The sequence below is a fragment of the Geotrypetes seraphini genome, chromosome 19 (assembly GCF_902459505.1).
Source record: "Geotrypetes seraphini chromosome 19, aGeoSer1.1, whole genome shotgun sequence".
Classification (NCBI taxonomy): Eukaryota; Metazoa; Chordata; class Amphibia; order Gymnophiona; family Dermophiidae; genus Geotrypetes; species Geotrypetes seraphini.
In genome coordinates this window covers 1,601,976-1,616,360 of record NC_047102.1, presented here as the reverse complement: position 1 = coordinate 1,616,360, position 14,385 = coordinate 1,601,976, and the positions used below count along the sequence as shown (strand labels likewise).

At 39.7% G+C, this 14,385-nt stretch overlaps 1 protein-coding gene across 10 annotated transcripts in view; it reads right to left on the bottom strand.

Moving 5' to 3' along the window:
* Positions 1-1,496: 1,496 nt before the first annotated feature.
* The window catches only part of DCDC1 (doublecortin domain containing 1), a 209,531-nt gene continuing 196,642 nt past the window's right edge, over positions 1,497-14,385 (bottom strand). For 9 of the 10 annotated variants that reach the window (XM_033928555.1, XM_033928557.1, XM_033928552.1 and 6 more), the window contains 4 exons: positions 12,619-12,769; positions 6,335-6,444; positions 3,175-3,221; positions 1,497-2,108 (listed from right to left, as the gene is read on the bottom strand). In XM_033928555.1, coding sequence (XP_033784446.1) covers positions 2,093-2,108; positions 3,175-3,221; positions 6,335-6,444; positions 12,619-12,769 — 324 coding nt within the window. In that variant the 3' untranslated portion in view covers positions 1,497-2,092. Of the gene's footprint in view, positions 2,109-3,173; positions 3,222-6,334; positions 6,445-12,618; positions 12,770-14,385 lie in introns of those variants that run through there. The other variant, XR_004537631.1, reaches the window with a different exon arrangement.

Below are 14,385 nucleotides of genomic sequence, written 5' to 3'. Positions count from 1 at the left end.
TTCCTACCATTTCCTCTGCAACCAGCTCTACTCTACTCAGGGGGTTGGAACTAGATTGAGGAGAGGTATTTTTCCAAGGGGAAGAGGGAATACAGAATCGACACAAATGTTTCTTTTCTAGCCCGCCTGGATCCCACCCCTACCCCTGCTTAGTAAGCATGGGATTTTTAACCAGGTTATTAGAGTGGATTTGTGCTAACACTAATGTCTGCTCCAGCTACTTAGCACAGTTTAGTAAGGGGGGGAAGGTTATTTTACCACTAACTCTGTTTTAGCATGGTTCCCTTTTTTTGTAATGAGGCCTAGGTACTAAGAACCTGGTTTAAGAGTAAAATAACACCTCTTAACAGTATCCACGTTGATAACTCCCCCCCCCCCTCACCCCCATAACATGGTACTCTGATAGTGCACGAAATGCTGAAAATCACTTAGAACCCCTTTTACTAAGCTGTGGCAAAATGTCCAATAAAAGGGTATCACCTTTTTTTTTGTTGGTTTTTTTCCCAAGTCCAGACAGACACCTGGGAAAAAAACAACAAAAAAAAGGTGATACCCTTTTATTGGACATTTTGCCAATAAAATGCCTGAAAAAAAGGAAAATTCTATAGAGAATGGATGGAATCATCACAATTGCTCACTTTCGTGCATCTGGAGAAAGCAGAGAGGTTTACAGAAAAGGTCATAAAATCTCTCTAAGCTTCAAGGGAATGGAAACAAATCATGAACTTGTGAATTCAGCAGTTCTGAGACTCTAAAAAGCTGTAATATATTCCCTTTAACGTCCAGCTCACAGGGAGCTGATTTACACAAATTAGAGGATTCTGTAATTCCAGCTTTACCAGTTTGTCCCATATTACATCATATAGAAAGATGTTTTAACCAATTTGCTGCCGAGCTAGCCTTCGCCTCAGGGGCTTGAATTATTATATTCAAATAGTGGGTTCTAGCGTCCCCTTAAGACACTTGATAAAGAAAGGCCTAAATGTCTATCAAATGATTTCTGCCTTTCACAAGGAGTTTATAAAATTGTAACAAATCAACTTTATTTCCTCCAGTCACAGTAGTCCCAATGTGATGATCGAAGCAGAAGGCAACTGGCAAAGCCCTCTAGGGCTTCCTTAAGATCAAGTCCACCTACAATCTGTTTAATAAATCGAAATGGAGATCAAATTAATAGAAGAATCAGAACTGAACCACCATCGCTCCCTTCTCCTTGTTGAAGATTCAGTCTAGAAAAGCTCTGTTGAGGACTCAGTGACAATAAAGCCAATTTCTTTCATTTGTTAGCTGAGCTATGATGTCATCCTCTAAACCTTGTCCTATTGTCTTGTGTTGGCCACACATTTCATCTCAAGTCACGCCTGACACCTACACAATTGAGTGTGCTGTATTCTTCAATGCTCATTTCATTCCCATAATCTCTTTTCTAGTCTCAAACTACATGAAATAATAGGAGTTACAATATGAAACATCTGCCAGGTACAGTACACATCTTCCTGACCTTGCCTGACTTTCACTAATTAAGACTATGAAGTTCATATGTTATGCAGACATGTTTTCCTTCCCTTTGGTCTTGTCTTCTTCATCTACATTTGATGTACCTTCTAAGTGAAATCAATTCATTCCTATACTCTTCTGGATTCTATATTTATTTGAGGTCAGAGACATGATCCTGACCTTTGTATATTGGTCAGCATTCAATCGTATTTATGCTATTTGATTAAATGTTGCTGAGAACGATATCCAGCGACACTGTCTGGCTTCTACAGCTGAACCTCACTGGTCACTCATGTATGTCTGCACTTCCAGACTGGCACCTAAGCATGGTTCTGCAGATGCCCACTTAACTCAGTCAGCAGACATTTGCAAAGAGGCGTGCATGGAGCGAAAGGACAAGAGCTCTCTCTTACAGAATATGTGCGTTCAACACATCCCTGCCAGCTCTAGCATCACTGAGCATGCAAATCATTTGAAGCAGCTGGATATATTCAATTATGTTATCATATTCTTTCTATATAGAAGAAGGTGTTCTAGTAACTTATTTTCAAATGTTGATTGTCAATCTCTTCATATTTTGGGTGAAATCATCTCTTCAGAAAGCATTTTCCCTGTAAGAAATAAAACAAAAAATGTCTTACAATGTGTAGGATTTTAGAATAATTTAATAGACTATATTGTATATTGAAAGTGTGAGGTAGGTTCTGTGAAACATGATCTCATTCACTCAAGTCCTTGTATTAATTGATTGAAGGTTATCCAGTCATCTAGAGAAACTAAACTAAACTAAACCTTAGGTTTGTATACCGCGCCATCTCCACAAGCATAGAGCTCGGCACGGTTTACAGAGTTAGGATTGAAAGGAACTCCAATGAAGGGTTAAAGGAAAGGAGCTAAGAAGATAGAGAGGGACAAAGGTACCAGAGTGCGGGAGGTGTTAGATGTTTGAAAAGAGCCAGGTTTTCAGGAGTTTTCGGAAGAGTTGGAGGGAGCTTGAATTTCTGAGCGGGGATGTGAGGTTGTTCCAGAGAAGCCTGGAACTAGTTAGTTCTACAATGAAGTCATGGATCGTTCCGTAGGCCTTTCGCTTTCATTCTCTCCACATAGCATCAGAGTTTTACAACGGCTTTTCCTGCAAGAACCGCTATTACTTTCAACCTCATTTGTAAAAATAAAATAGTTTATATTTGCCCCATTTACTTTTCTATATTTCCTTTAACTCTTTCCAGTGTCATTAGCCTTTTCTGCTTGTCCAATGATGTTCTACATGCAGCTGGCAGCCCCTTGACCTAAGGAATAGAGGGTCTGTTCTACAGTCAGCAGCCATCAGTCTGGGCACGGGCACCGATTTTCTGGGTTTCTGGAGCTGGCAAACATATAGTCAGTAAAGTGCGATACTCAACACTTAACCGGTTACCACCTAAAGATAGGACTGACTTTTAAGCAGTTAACCTGGCCAGTTAAGTTTTGGTTTTCAGTGGCCCAAGTGCTTAGGTACCCTATTTAGTCGATTTTCTAGCCCGTCCTCCCAGAAGAGCTCAGAACGGTTTACAATTTAACATACGTAATGAAAGGATAGCACGAAAGTTACAAATTCACACATAGCAGATATGCAGAACAATCTATTGAAAGGATGAACGGGATGCTAATTTAGATGAACCAGGAAGTTCCACCTACCTGAGGGCTGAGCTGGGAAGAGCCAGGAGTAAATCTGGAAGTTTCATCTAAATTAGAAAAATCACAGAAATATTTGCTCTGTTCATTTTTTATTTCTTGATTTTATAAGTCCAACAAGCTGGAAAGCTATTGGTGTACACTCAGGTACTGTAGGCGTTTTATACTTTTCCTTGTGATATTATCAAAAGATTAGACTGCAGTTTATTTATTTATTTATATACCGCTTATATTCCAAGTGGTTTGCATTCAGGTACTTTATCATATTTCCCTCAAACTCTATCTAGTGTACCCGGGGCAATGAGGGGATTAAGTGACTTACCCAGGGTTACAAGGAGCAGTGAGGGATTTGAACCCATAACCTCAGAGTGCTGGGGCTGTAGCTTTAACCTCTCCACCACACCCTCCCACAGTTGACTTCAGAAGGCTGGCTAAAGCCCCTGTGATGCTAGTTTATCCTTTGAAGTTCATGAATCCAAAGAGATCTTGTATACACATGAATAGGGTCACCATATGGCTCCAGAAAAAGGAGGATCGATTGAGACATCCGGGTTTTACTTCCATTGCTTTCAAACAATGGTTTGTTTCAAAAGGCTGATTAATGAACAAATAATTGATACCCATGCTACTCCACTCATTATTTCATAGACCTCAATCATGTCTTTTTTGCAAGCTGAAGAGCCTTAACCATAAGAACATAAAAATAGCCCTACTGGGTCGTCCAATGGTCCATCTAGTTCAGTCTCCTGTTTCCACAGTGGCCAACCCAAGTCACACATACCTGGCAGAAACCCACAAAAGACGAAGCCACCTCAGCAGATAGGATCTGGACCGACTTCCCAACGACACAATGGTCAGACCTAGACCGGCTGTATAAAAAATACAGCAAATCTTCATGTGATTTGAACAATTGTCCTCCTTATCTACTAGCTACAGCGTCCACTAAATTCACAGCTGGTCTCACGCTATGGCTGCAAACTACCCTAAGGGAAGGTCAGTTCCCCCCGGAACTTGGCGAAATCATAATTACTCCCATACTAAAAGACCCCAAAGGCCCAATAGACAGCCCAACAAATTATAGACCAATCGCTTCTATACCTCTATACGTCAAACTCATAGAGGGTCTAGTAGCACAATATCTCGCCAATTACCTAGAAGACCACCACATCCTACACCCTACTCAATCCGGATTCAGAACCAATCACAGTACTGAAACACTTCTGGTTTCCCTACTAGACATAGCCCGTCAGCACCTCAGCAAAGGAAATAAGTTACTAATCATCCAACTCGATCTTTCAGCAGCATTCGACTTAGTTGACCATTCCATACTACTCCAGATATTAGATGCCATAGGAATATCAGGTAATGTTCTCAACTGGTTCCAAGGATTCCTCAAAACAAGATCATACAGAGTCAAGTCAAATGATCTTCTATCCGACTCATGGTCAAACCCCTGCGGAGTTTCACAAGGATCCCCTCTATCGCCCATACTTTTCAACCTCTTCATAGCATCCCTAGGCAAGGCCCTAGATGCCCTAAACATTACATCCTTCAGCTACGCGGATGATATAACCATCCTCCTCCCCTTCGACATCCAAGACCCCACCTCCAACGGACGCCTGAAAACAACATTAGAAACTGTAGAAAAATGGATGACGAACCACAAGTTAAAACTGAATGCGGAGAAAATCAAATTCCTACTACTAGAGAAGGAACAAAAACCATCCCTAACAGAACTAGATGTAAACACAATCAAATATCCAATACAGAATACTCTCAAAATTCTGGGAACACACCTAGACAGAGGCTGCACAATGCAAACACAAATACACAAAACCATAAAAAAAGCATTCTTCACCATGCGAAACCTAAGAAAAATAAGAAAGTTCTTTTCCAAAGAACACTTCAAGATCATTGTACAATCCCTCATACTCAGCTCCTTAGATTACTGCAACAGCCTCTACCTACCTTGCCCAAATACTATGATAAAACAACTACAGACCATTCAGAACACAGCTATCAGACTCATCTACTCGCTTAGCAAATTCGACCACGTCACACCCGCCTATGTAGACTCTCACTGGCTTCCGATAAAAGCAAGAACTCAATTCAAACTCTACTGCTTACTTTTCAAAGTAACCCATGGTATGGCCCCCAATTACCTGAACAACCGTCTTTGCCGCTACCGACTACCCAGATCAAGAAGAACTCAGAATCTTTTCACCTTCCCCCCTCATAATGGTACCCGACGTAAGAAACTTTACGACAGCCTTCTAGCAACTCAGGCAGCGAAAATTGACCCCACCATCACCAAACTGATGATCAAAACAACAGACATCAAAGTGTTTCGGAAAGAAATCAAAACATTTCTTTTCAAAAAACACGTCCTTACTTAATATTCCCCTCCCCAATAGCACATGCACTCTCCCCAGCAAATAACACACTAGTCATCCCCTTGAACCTCATTTATGAAAAATATCCAAACTCCTAAATAAGCATCTCCCTTAGGTATCCATTTAACCTTCTCCTAAAAAAGCATCTCCCTTAGGTATCCACTTAACTGATTCCTTCAAAGTTAGGTATCTTTCTTCAGTTGCCTATATTGTTTTCCCCACTGAACCTTGTAACTACTTGAACCCTGTCAAGTTATTCTATCGATAAATCCAGATATCTTATACTTGTATTTCTTATACTTGTAATGTAATTCTCTCGGTAATGTCCTGATCTCTTTTAACTGTAATCCGCTTAGAACCGCAAGGCACAGGCAGAATAGAAATCACAAATGTAATGTAATTGTAATGTAATGTAATTTCATCCCCTTTATTATTTTGGCCGCCTTCTCTCTACTATATCTTTTTGACATGGTATGATTTCACCTTGGATTCATTAAGCTATTTTTTGTTTTACATCTAACATTTTGTAGTTTTTTGGGCCACCGCTGCACAGTGAGCAGAAATTTCAACGTATTGTCCATAACACTTGGATCCTTTTCTTGGGTGGAAGTTATCACCATGTTAACGGTGATTTGGGTTGCTCTTCCCTATATGCATCCCTTCGCAATTGTATACATTAAATTTCTCACATTTCACATGCAATGTAACAACTTTGAATAATTTGGTATCATTTGCATATTTAAAAATGGCTCTTTATGCTTATACCAAACCTGCATGTTAAGGTTCTTGGAAGGAGAAACAATGATGTTTGTGGCATTGGGCCCCTGCTGCTTTCTGATTCGGGCATAATTAGCTCTCACTTCCACCTTCTGCTTGCTGGCTGTAATGCAAATTTTAGAGAATAATGATTAAATCTGCATTTAAATACTTTCATGGTAACAGATTTCTGTCTAGGTATGTTATGCTGTTATTACATCCTAAATTCAGAACAACATCCTGTTACATCAGCAAATTAGAGTCATAAAGGGCAGATATGTAACTTGGGTAACTCAGATATCTGCAGATGTGTAATGCACAAATATTTATTGTTTAAATCTTTATTGATTTTCAAACTTTGATAGTGCAATACAATTGGTAAATCATAAAATATTGCATAGAATGCACTAATTATTACATTAAACAATCATTTACTCCCATCCTCATCTTAATTATTAATACAATAATACATATGATGCGATTTCAATATTATAATTAAATAATTTAACTCCTCAAAGTACATTTCCCTCCCTGGATGTGTAAAGAAATCTAATGAAAAGGGAAGAAACATGACCCTTATTGTAATGCAACAAAAGTAGTCAATGGACTCCATGCATCATTAAAGGACTTGCTAGTCCCAAACGTTCCACCATCATTCTTTCATAAACACATTTACCCACCAAAAAGTGTAATTAATCCTGTCATGGTTCTGAATGTGCACAAATATTGAGAAAACTGTGTCAGGAAGGTACCCAGTCTCTATTCTGAAAAATCCTACAGCGCACATATGAAAGTGGGGTGCACAGGGGAGGGACACATGTGGCTGCCTCTCCGAATACTGTTAGTTATGGGTGTCACTCATACATGGCTGGTGTCTAATCCCCAATAAAATGTGTTGTCCCCTCTCTTTTATCAAGCTGTGCTAGAAGCTTTTAGCATGGGCCGGCGAGGCAAGTGAATTTGATGAGCGTCGGGGCATTTACCGCACCAGCTCGTGCTAAAAACCTGGTGCAGCTTGATAGAAGGGGCCCTTATTTTGGGATGGTTCTTCGATTCTCTCCTGATGAAGACTTTTAGATTGTACAAACATTTTCTATTGACTTTTTGTTTAGTTGTTTGAAATTGATTTTACCATTTTATGGTTTACTAGTCTTTAAGCCCATTACATTAATGGATGCTAGAATAGATGTGTGTGTCTGTCTTTCTTTCTTGCTTTCTCTCTCTCTCCTTGGCCGCTGTCTGTCTTTCTTTCTTTCTTTCTGTCTCTCTCTTTCCTCAGCTGTCCACCACCACCCCTTCCCTGCTCCCCCTGTCCAGCAGCACCCCGTCCCTGCTCCCCCTGTTCAGCAGTAACCCTTCTCCCTTCCTTTTACCTTTTACCCGGTTCTTGTGGTGGTCTGAAGTGGTTTCGGGGTCCCAGCGTCGTGGAAGAAAGGCAATGTTTAAACCATCGCAGGCTTCTACTGAAGGGGAAACTGCCGCAAGCCACCCCACGCGCCTCAAATTGAATTCGGCACGGAGGCACACATCATAGCGGCAGGGATCACGGCCTCCTAAGTGCGCATGTGTGCTTAGGGTTTTATTATGGAGGATTCGGATGTATTTATGTACTTTTAAAGTTTGATTCATTTATTTTCTGTTCTTGCCAATTTTGCTGCTCTGAAGAAGTCCTGTGTGTTATGCCAAAACTAAGGCAAGAGAACATAATGAGCTAGTAAATAAAACTTTTTGGGATTTTTTTTACTAATGCAATTGACCTTTGTAAAGAGAACTTTCCAACAGATTTATAGGAGAACATCTAAAGCTTTCAACTGTTTATTTTGTGGATGGCTTCACCCAGCTCCACAGGGAGAACAACTTTAAACCTACCAAAGACTTTTCCATTCTATGGACTTTCAAATTGGTGGATTGGCCTGTTCCCAATCAGGTCAGTGAATCCACTATTTCCAGAGTCACCCTGAACAAAGCTGAAACGTCAGTTTCTACCTGATAAACCTGCAACAAGCACAATGCCAGCTGCGGAAGCCCTGAGAGAACGGCTTTTTAGCTGCTGTTAAAGTCTGACATTTTGGATATTGAATTATGGAGTAAATAATATATTTTTTGAATACAATTTGAGTGACTTTGTGAGAGGGTTATTTGAGCATCACTTGTGCTGAGCCATAGTTCATATCTATCATATCTAACTAGTACCATAGGAAGCAGCTCACTATAGCCAGGAGCTACTCCCCTTTATTGGGTCGTCCTCGTCATATGTGCTTTTCAGGTGAAAATTAAAAACTAAACCCTGTGCCCTCTTTCTATGTCTCTTATTCTCCTCAAAACAAAGGAAGGCTCTATTTACAGACTCATTCCTCCCTTACTGTATCTGAATTTGTCCCGCGATCCAATCTGTTTATTTCTTGAGTTCGTCATTTATTGTCTCACCTGTATTGTATTTGACTCTGACCTGCCACGATCCTTTGTTACTTGTCGTTTTGCCCTCCCCTCTTATGTACGATCCTCTATCTTATTACCCCTGTTAACCACATTGAACTTCACAGAGTATTGTGGTATATAAATAAAATTTTAGGTTATGTTATATTATGTTATATCACTAGCATTCTTCCCCTTTGGTACATTTGGTGCTGCTTGTACCATGTTTCTTTTTTAACTCATGCTTGCAATTTTTTTTTTTTTTTTACAAGATTTCACCATTCAGAATGCTTCCTTTTACATTAATTGATTCACTTTAAATGTTTAGCAGCATTTTTATGTGTGAGAACAAGGGAATCAGACTGAACAATTCCGTGATTTAGTCTGTACATCCCATCTGTGAATGTCTACTTTGAAAGAAAATAATTCACCATCTTGGGGCAAATTGTTTTTCTACTATTCTCTGACGGAGGGCATAAGATACACAGAAGATTCACAGACTATAAAATAAAGATGAGATGGGTACATTTATATCATATCCATCCCCCTCTGGTGGGATATAAACATGTCCAGCCAAACAGCCAGGGACGATGAGCTGAATTTATTTATGCTGAAACATACTGGAAGGAAAGTCCTATGTTTAGTTCAATATAATACTTTTCCAGATAACACAACATAACTCACAGGGAAGAAATAAATGCCCCAAACAGCGATGTCAGAGCACAGAAATGTGTTTGTTCTGACGTATCAGTCCTTTTTGTAAAAACTTGACGCCTGGTATTTAAAGGATTTAAGTTCCTAAATTGGAAAGTTATGCTCAGCTCCTAAGTTAGAAACACAACTTTTCAACTTACTTATAGCAGTTACTGATTTGCTCAGAGTTCGTTCTCAATTAAGACAGGGGAGGCTGGGACATTTTATTTTATACTGTTTTATGTTTGTTTATATGTTATTAGTGTATTTTTATAATAATTTTGGATGTTTTATTGTAATCCGCATAGAATTGTAGGATGTGTGAAATATAAATGTTTTAAATAAATACAAAATATTCATATTAATTTAGGCATTTTAACATTGATGCTCATAAACTTAGTCCTGATCTTCATTTGTCTGAATTTATGAGCCTAGTATTGAAAATCAGTGCTAAACTCTTAACTCTTTTGTCCCTCCCTAATCTGCCTCCGTTACCACCCACTTTTTATGCTCCTAAATTTAGCAGTTTAGTGACATTTTGGGCTTGATATTCAGCCAACATTATACCCCAAAATTCAATGCTCCGGCACAGAATTCCCAGGTATTAAAAGCCGGTGAAAACACAACCAGTTAAGCATGATATTTGGCATTTCACTGACTATGAAGACGAACATAAAGGTAGGGCTGTGTTTTATGTGGTTCTGTTGGCTATCTTAGCAGGTTAAATGCTGAAATTTGGCACTTAACCGGTTAAGTGCCGACTCCACCCCAGAAAGCCCTCAAAATACAGCTGGTTTCAGCCTGACAATAAATGGAGTGGAACGATGGACTTGCAATGATGACCAGAGGAGAGCCACAGGTGAGTTTCTAAGTTTATGGACGTCTCCACAAGGCAAGAACACTAACACCTGACACTGGACAGTGTTTTGGCTACTAGCGCCGGCATCAGGGGTCACACATTCTGAGTGTGACCTTGAGAATTGATTAATGAATCTTCTAGGTGAGAGACAGTAGCATAGAAAAGATCTTTGCCATAAAGATAATCATTGGCGACAGTAGTTAGAAGCCTCTCTTGGTAATTTAAATTGAATTTTGGAGAAAAAATGTATGCACTGAGGCCTAGAAAACTTTCAAAAATGATCAGACCTCTCAAACTTACACTGAAGGTAGCGGGTTATAAGGCTTTGTATTCAATTAATTTATACCAAGAAATACATAAGAGAATTGTGCTCAGCAAATTTAAGTGCATCTATATAGTTATGTGTGCTTTATAGAATCGCCTTTTAACCATCGCACAGATGTCTTCACAATGTCTATAATGCTATCGCGTTTTAGCATTATGATGTCATTAGAACAGCGATTTTATGCTGGTGGGCTCAAGGGGATTAAATGACTTGCCTGGGGTCACAAAGAGCAGTGAAGGGTTTGAACCCAAAACCTTAGGGTAAATAATAATAACAGTTTATATACCACAGGACCGTGAAATTCTATGCGGTTTACAATGATTAGAAATGTTACAGATTGAGTGAATTGCACCACCCAAACTCAGACATTAAACCACATGTCAGTTAAAAAGCCAAGCTTATATGCTCTTGATTCATAAGCAGTCATTTCTCTATCAAACAAGTACCTTCGACACTTGTCCAGTTCTTCTTTTGGCCTTTGTGTTCCTCAATCAAAGCACATGGGGAAAAAAAAATATAAATATATTGCATACTAAACCTTCTATTTTTTAATGTAAAGAGGACTCCTCTTTGATAATAATGGAAAATGAAGTTTAATAATGCATTACTCAAGCAAAGTACATGAACAAATTATTGCATACTAAACCTCATTCCCAAAGATAAAGAAAATAATAATAATAACTTTATTTTTATATACCACAGTACCTCAAACAATTCAAAGCGGTTTACAGCAAAAAAGAGACTGCATACAAACAGTGATGTTACATGAGGGATTCAGAAATACATCAGCAGGGTATAGAATTAATCAAATTTATTAAAAAATTTAACTGATCTTCTAACAGTTTGATAAAAGAAGACATTTAAGATAAATTTGCTTAAACATTTGTTCCATTTACCAGCTTGAAATGATTTGGGTTTGGGAAGGAAAACAAATAAGTTCTACTTGTATGGCTTGTAGTGCTGGAAAGATAATCTTAACATCATCAATATGCACCAAGAAAGGCAAATTGTCACTAGAAAAAGAGGAATATGTGCCGGGGTACCTGACCATCCTAGGGATTTGAATCCATGAGCTGTGGAAGATGGAAGAAGTGCCTTTAACCACTGAGCCACAGGAGCTTCCTATTAGACAGGGGTTCCTATTATTTTTTTAGTCACATTCTGTCATCTAGGTGCATATCGATGATGTCACAATGATGTCAAGATTGGGCATCAGACATGTCTACTTGCTCTTCTTATTTTCTTAAACTTTGGGAATGAGGTTTAGTATGCAGTACATTTATTCATGTGCTTTGCTTGAGTAATGCATTATTAAACATCTTTTTACATTATTATCAAAGAGGAGTCCTCTTTACACCAAAAAATAGAAGGTTTAGTATGCAATGTATATATATATCATGTGCTTTGCTTAAATAATGCACTATTAAACATCTTTTTCCATTATTATTCAAGGGGAGTCTTCTTTACCCCCAAAAATAGAAACCTCGTTCACCTATATGTGGATGCCTCCGACACGCCTAAGTGATGCCTAAGTCGCGTCCACCTAACTTACGCCCAACTAACACCCAAAAGTAGGCCTGGTTTTGCAACGCCTACATTATAGGTGAAAATATAGATGCTTTAGGATGCCCAGCGCTCTGCGATTCTATAAGTGGATGTCCATATTAAAACTATCCCGTTTGGCGCTGCTTTTCCTACTGGATGCTTATTTTGTGAATCACGCACAGCCTTTGGACATCTAACTTTCAATTATTGCTTGTTAAAGTCATTAATTGGGCTTATTATCTAATTTACTGGACGTCCATAACTTTAGGTGTCCTTTATAGAATTTGCTCACCAAGAACTTTGAATGCACAAAGTATAAATGATTTGAAAGCAAAACCTCTTATTTAGTAAGGACAATTTAGCAGAAACTATCCTTTGCAGCTACAAACTTCCTAACACAGAGGCCTGTGACGGATATTATCTAGCAGGGTCTGGAAGCTTGATGGGACTCGACTACTGACCGTTTCTGTTAAGGAAAGGTTCTCCTGCAGAAATGCACAGAATCATGTCTCTCTCTATCCCGTCCCAGGATTTCACCTCTTCTCCATCACAAGTGTAACACACTTTAGCAGGCTGTCGCATGTGTAACCTGGAGGTGCAGTTTGCCAGCAGCTGAAACAAAGTGGCCAGTGTTTACATTTCAGCTGTACTACAGCTAGTCTTAAGCCACATAATTTGTACCATCATTTCCTGCCCTGAATTATCATCACTACGTATTCCACAGTTCTTAAAAAGACTAAAACCATACTGCGCCTTAAGGGCTCCTGTTACAAAGCCCATAGGAACTGAATGGGCTTCGTCGCATTTGTCACACGGGAAACGCTACCATGGCTTTGTAAAAGGAGCCCTAAAGGAGGTAGCTTTCCCTCATTACATCGGTCGTTCCCAGAGAGGATGCGCCTGGAGTTGCTGCATCTGAGGAGAAGCCTCATATGGCTGCTTATGAAGTGATATCAAAGGATTAATGGACTTTCAAAGCACAAAAACCCTGAATAGAAAGAATGTCTAGAACCATATATAAGTATTCTTTCAAACTGAGCTCACTACGAGATGTTGTTAATTGATGACCACACTGACATTTTGTATAACAAAAAATTATGTATAGGTGAAGGTCCTCAGTATTGGCAACTCATTTGCAGGAACTTCCTGCTCCAGAGAGTTCTTAATTTTATATTATGCCGAAAAGGGCAAATAAGCGTGAAACATCCTTGGACCTTTTAAAGTGTGTTTCTTAAACCAAAAATCAACGCTTGTAAAAATCTCATAATAATTATATGCATAAATGAGAGTCCAGTTTCCTAATAATATTCCCGTATACGTTATCACTATAATCCACACAGTGAAAGAAGTACTTATCTTGAAGATGTTAGGAATAACAAAATTCAATGTCCGTGATGTGTTAAATAATCACTCTGCTTTACAGAGCTCCGTTTCAGAGGACACGGCCTCCTTCTTCGGGAGCAATCGTACTGTTCCAGCCGGGAAGGACGATCATGAAGAGAGGATCTCAGATCGAAACTGGCGCTATTCCTAACGTCCTCAAGATAAGTACTTCTTTCACTGTGTGGATTATAGTGATAACATATACGAGAATATTATTAGGAGTTAAGCCAAAGGCCAGCATTCGTCCTCCTGAGGGTCACTCAACTCCCGAAGGAACTTCTTGCCATCTGAGCTCTGTGTGCTGGAAGCTTTTGTTTTCAGCACCAGAATTCACTCAGGGTAAGTGGACAGCTCCCAGCAACACTTGCAGCTCTTGTGCAAATCATCTCGCTTCTCAGGCTCAATGAGCTCCACTGCTCAGGCTCCCTCCACTGACCAGTGACAGGTACTCCACCCTGTCACAGTCTGCCCCCACAACCTCAATCCAGTGGACAGATGGGTGCCTGAAGATATTAGGGGGTTAATATAACAATGTCACTTCTTCTCAGATGATGGCCTAATGACACCAGGAGATGCCCAATGGCTCGGTCATATGACTCTATGGGCTAGATTCATTAAGCCTACCGATCGTGTTTGCGATTGTGTACCGACCCGATTCACTAACCTCTGTTCCGATCATCCTCCGAACCAATCCTGATCCACGCATGCAAATGAGGGGAAACAGTATGCAAAGTAGGCAGGCAGCGATTCACTAAACAAATCTGGGACACCGACTGGGCTGGCCGATCAACAAAAGAAGTGACTGCTGGGGACCAGTCGCTCATGTCCTTTCTGAGTGTCCTTGC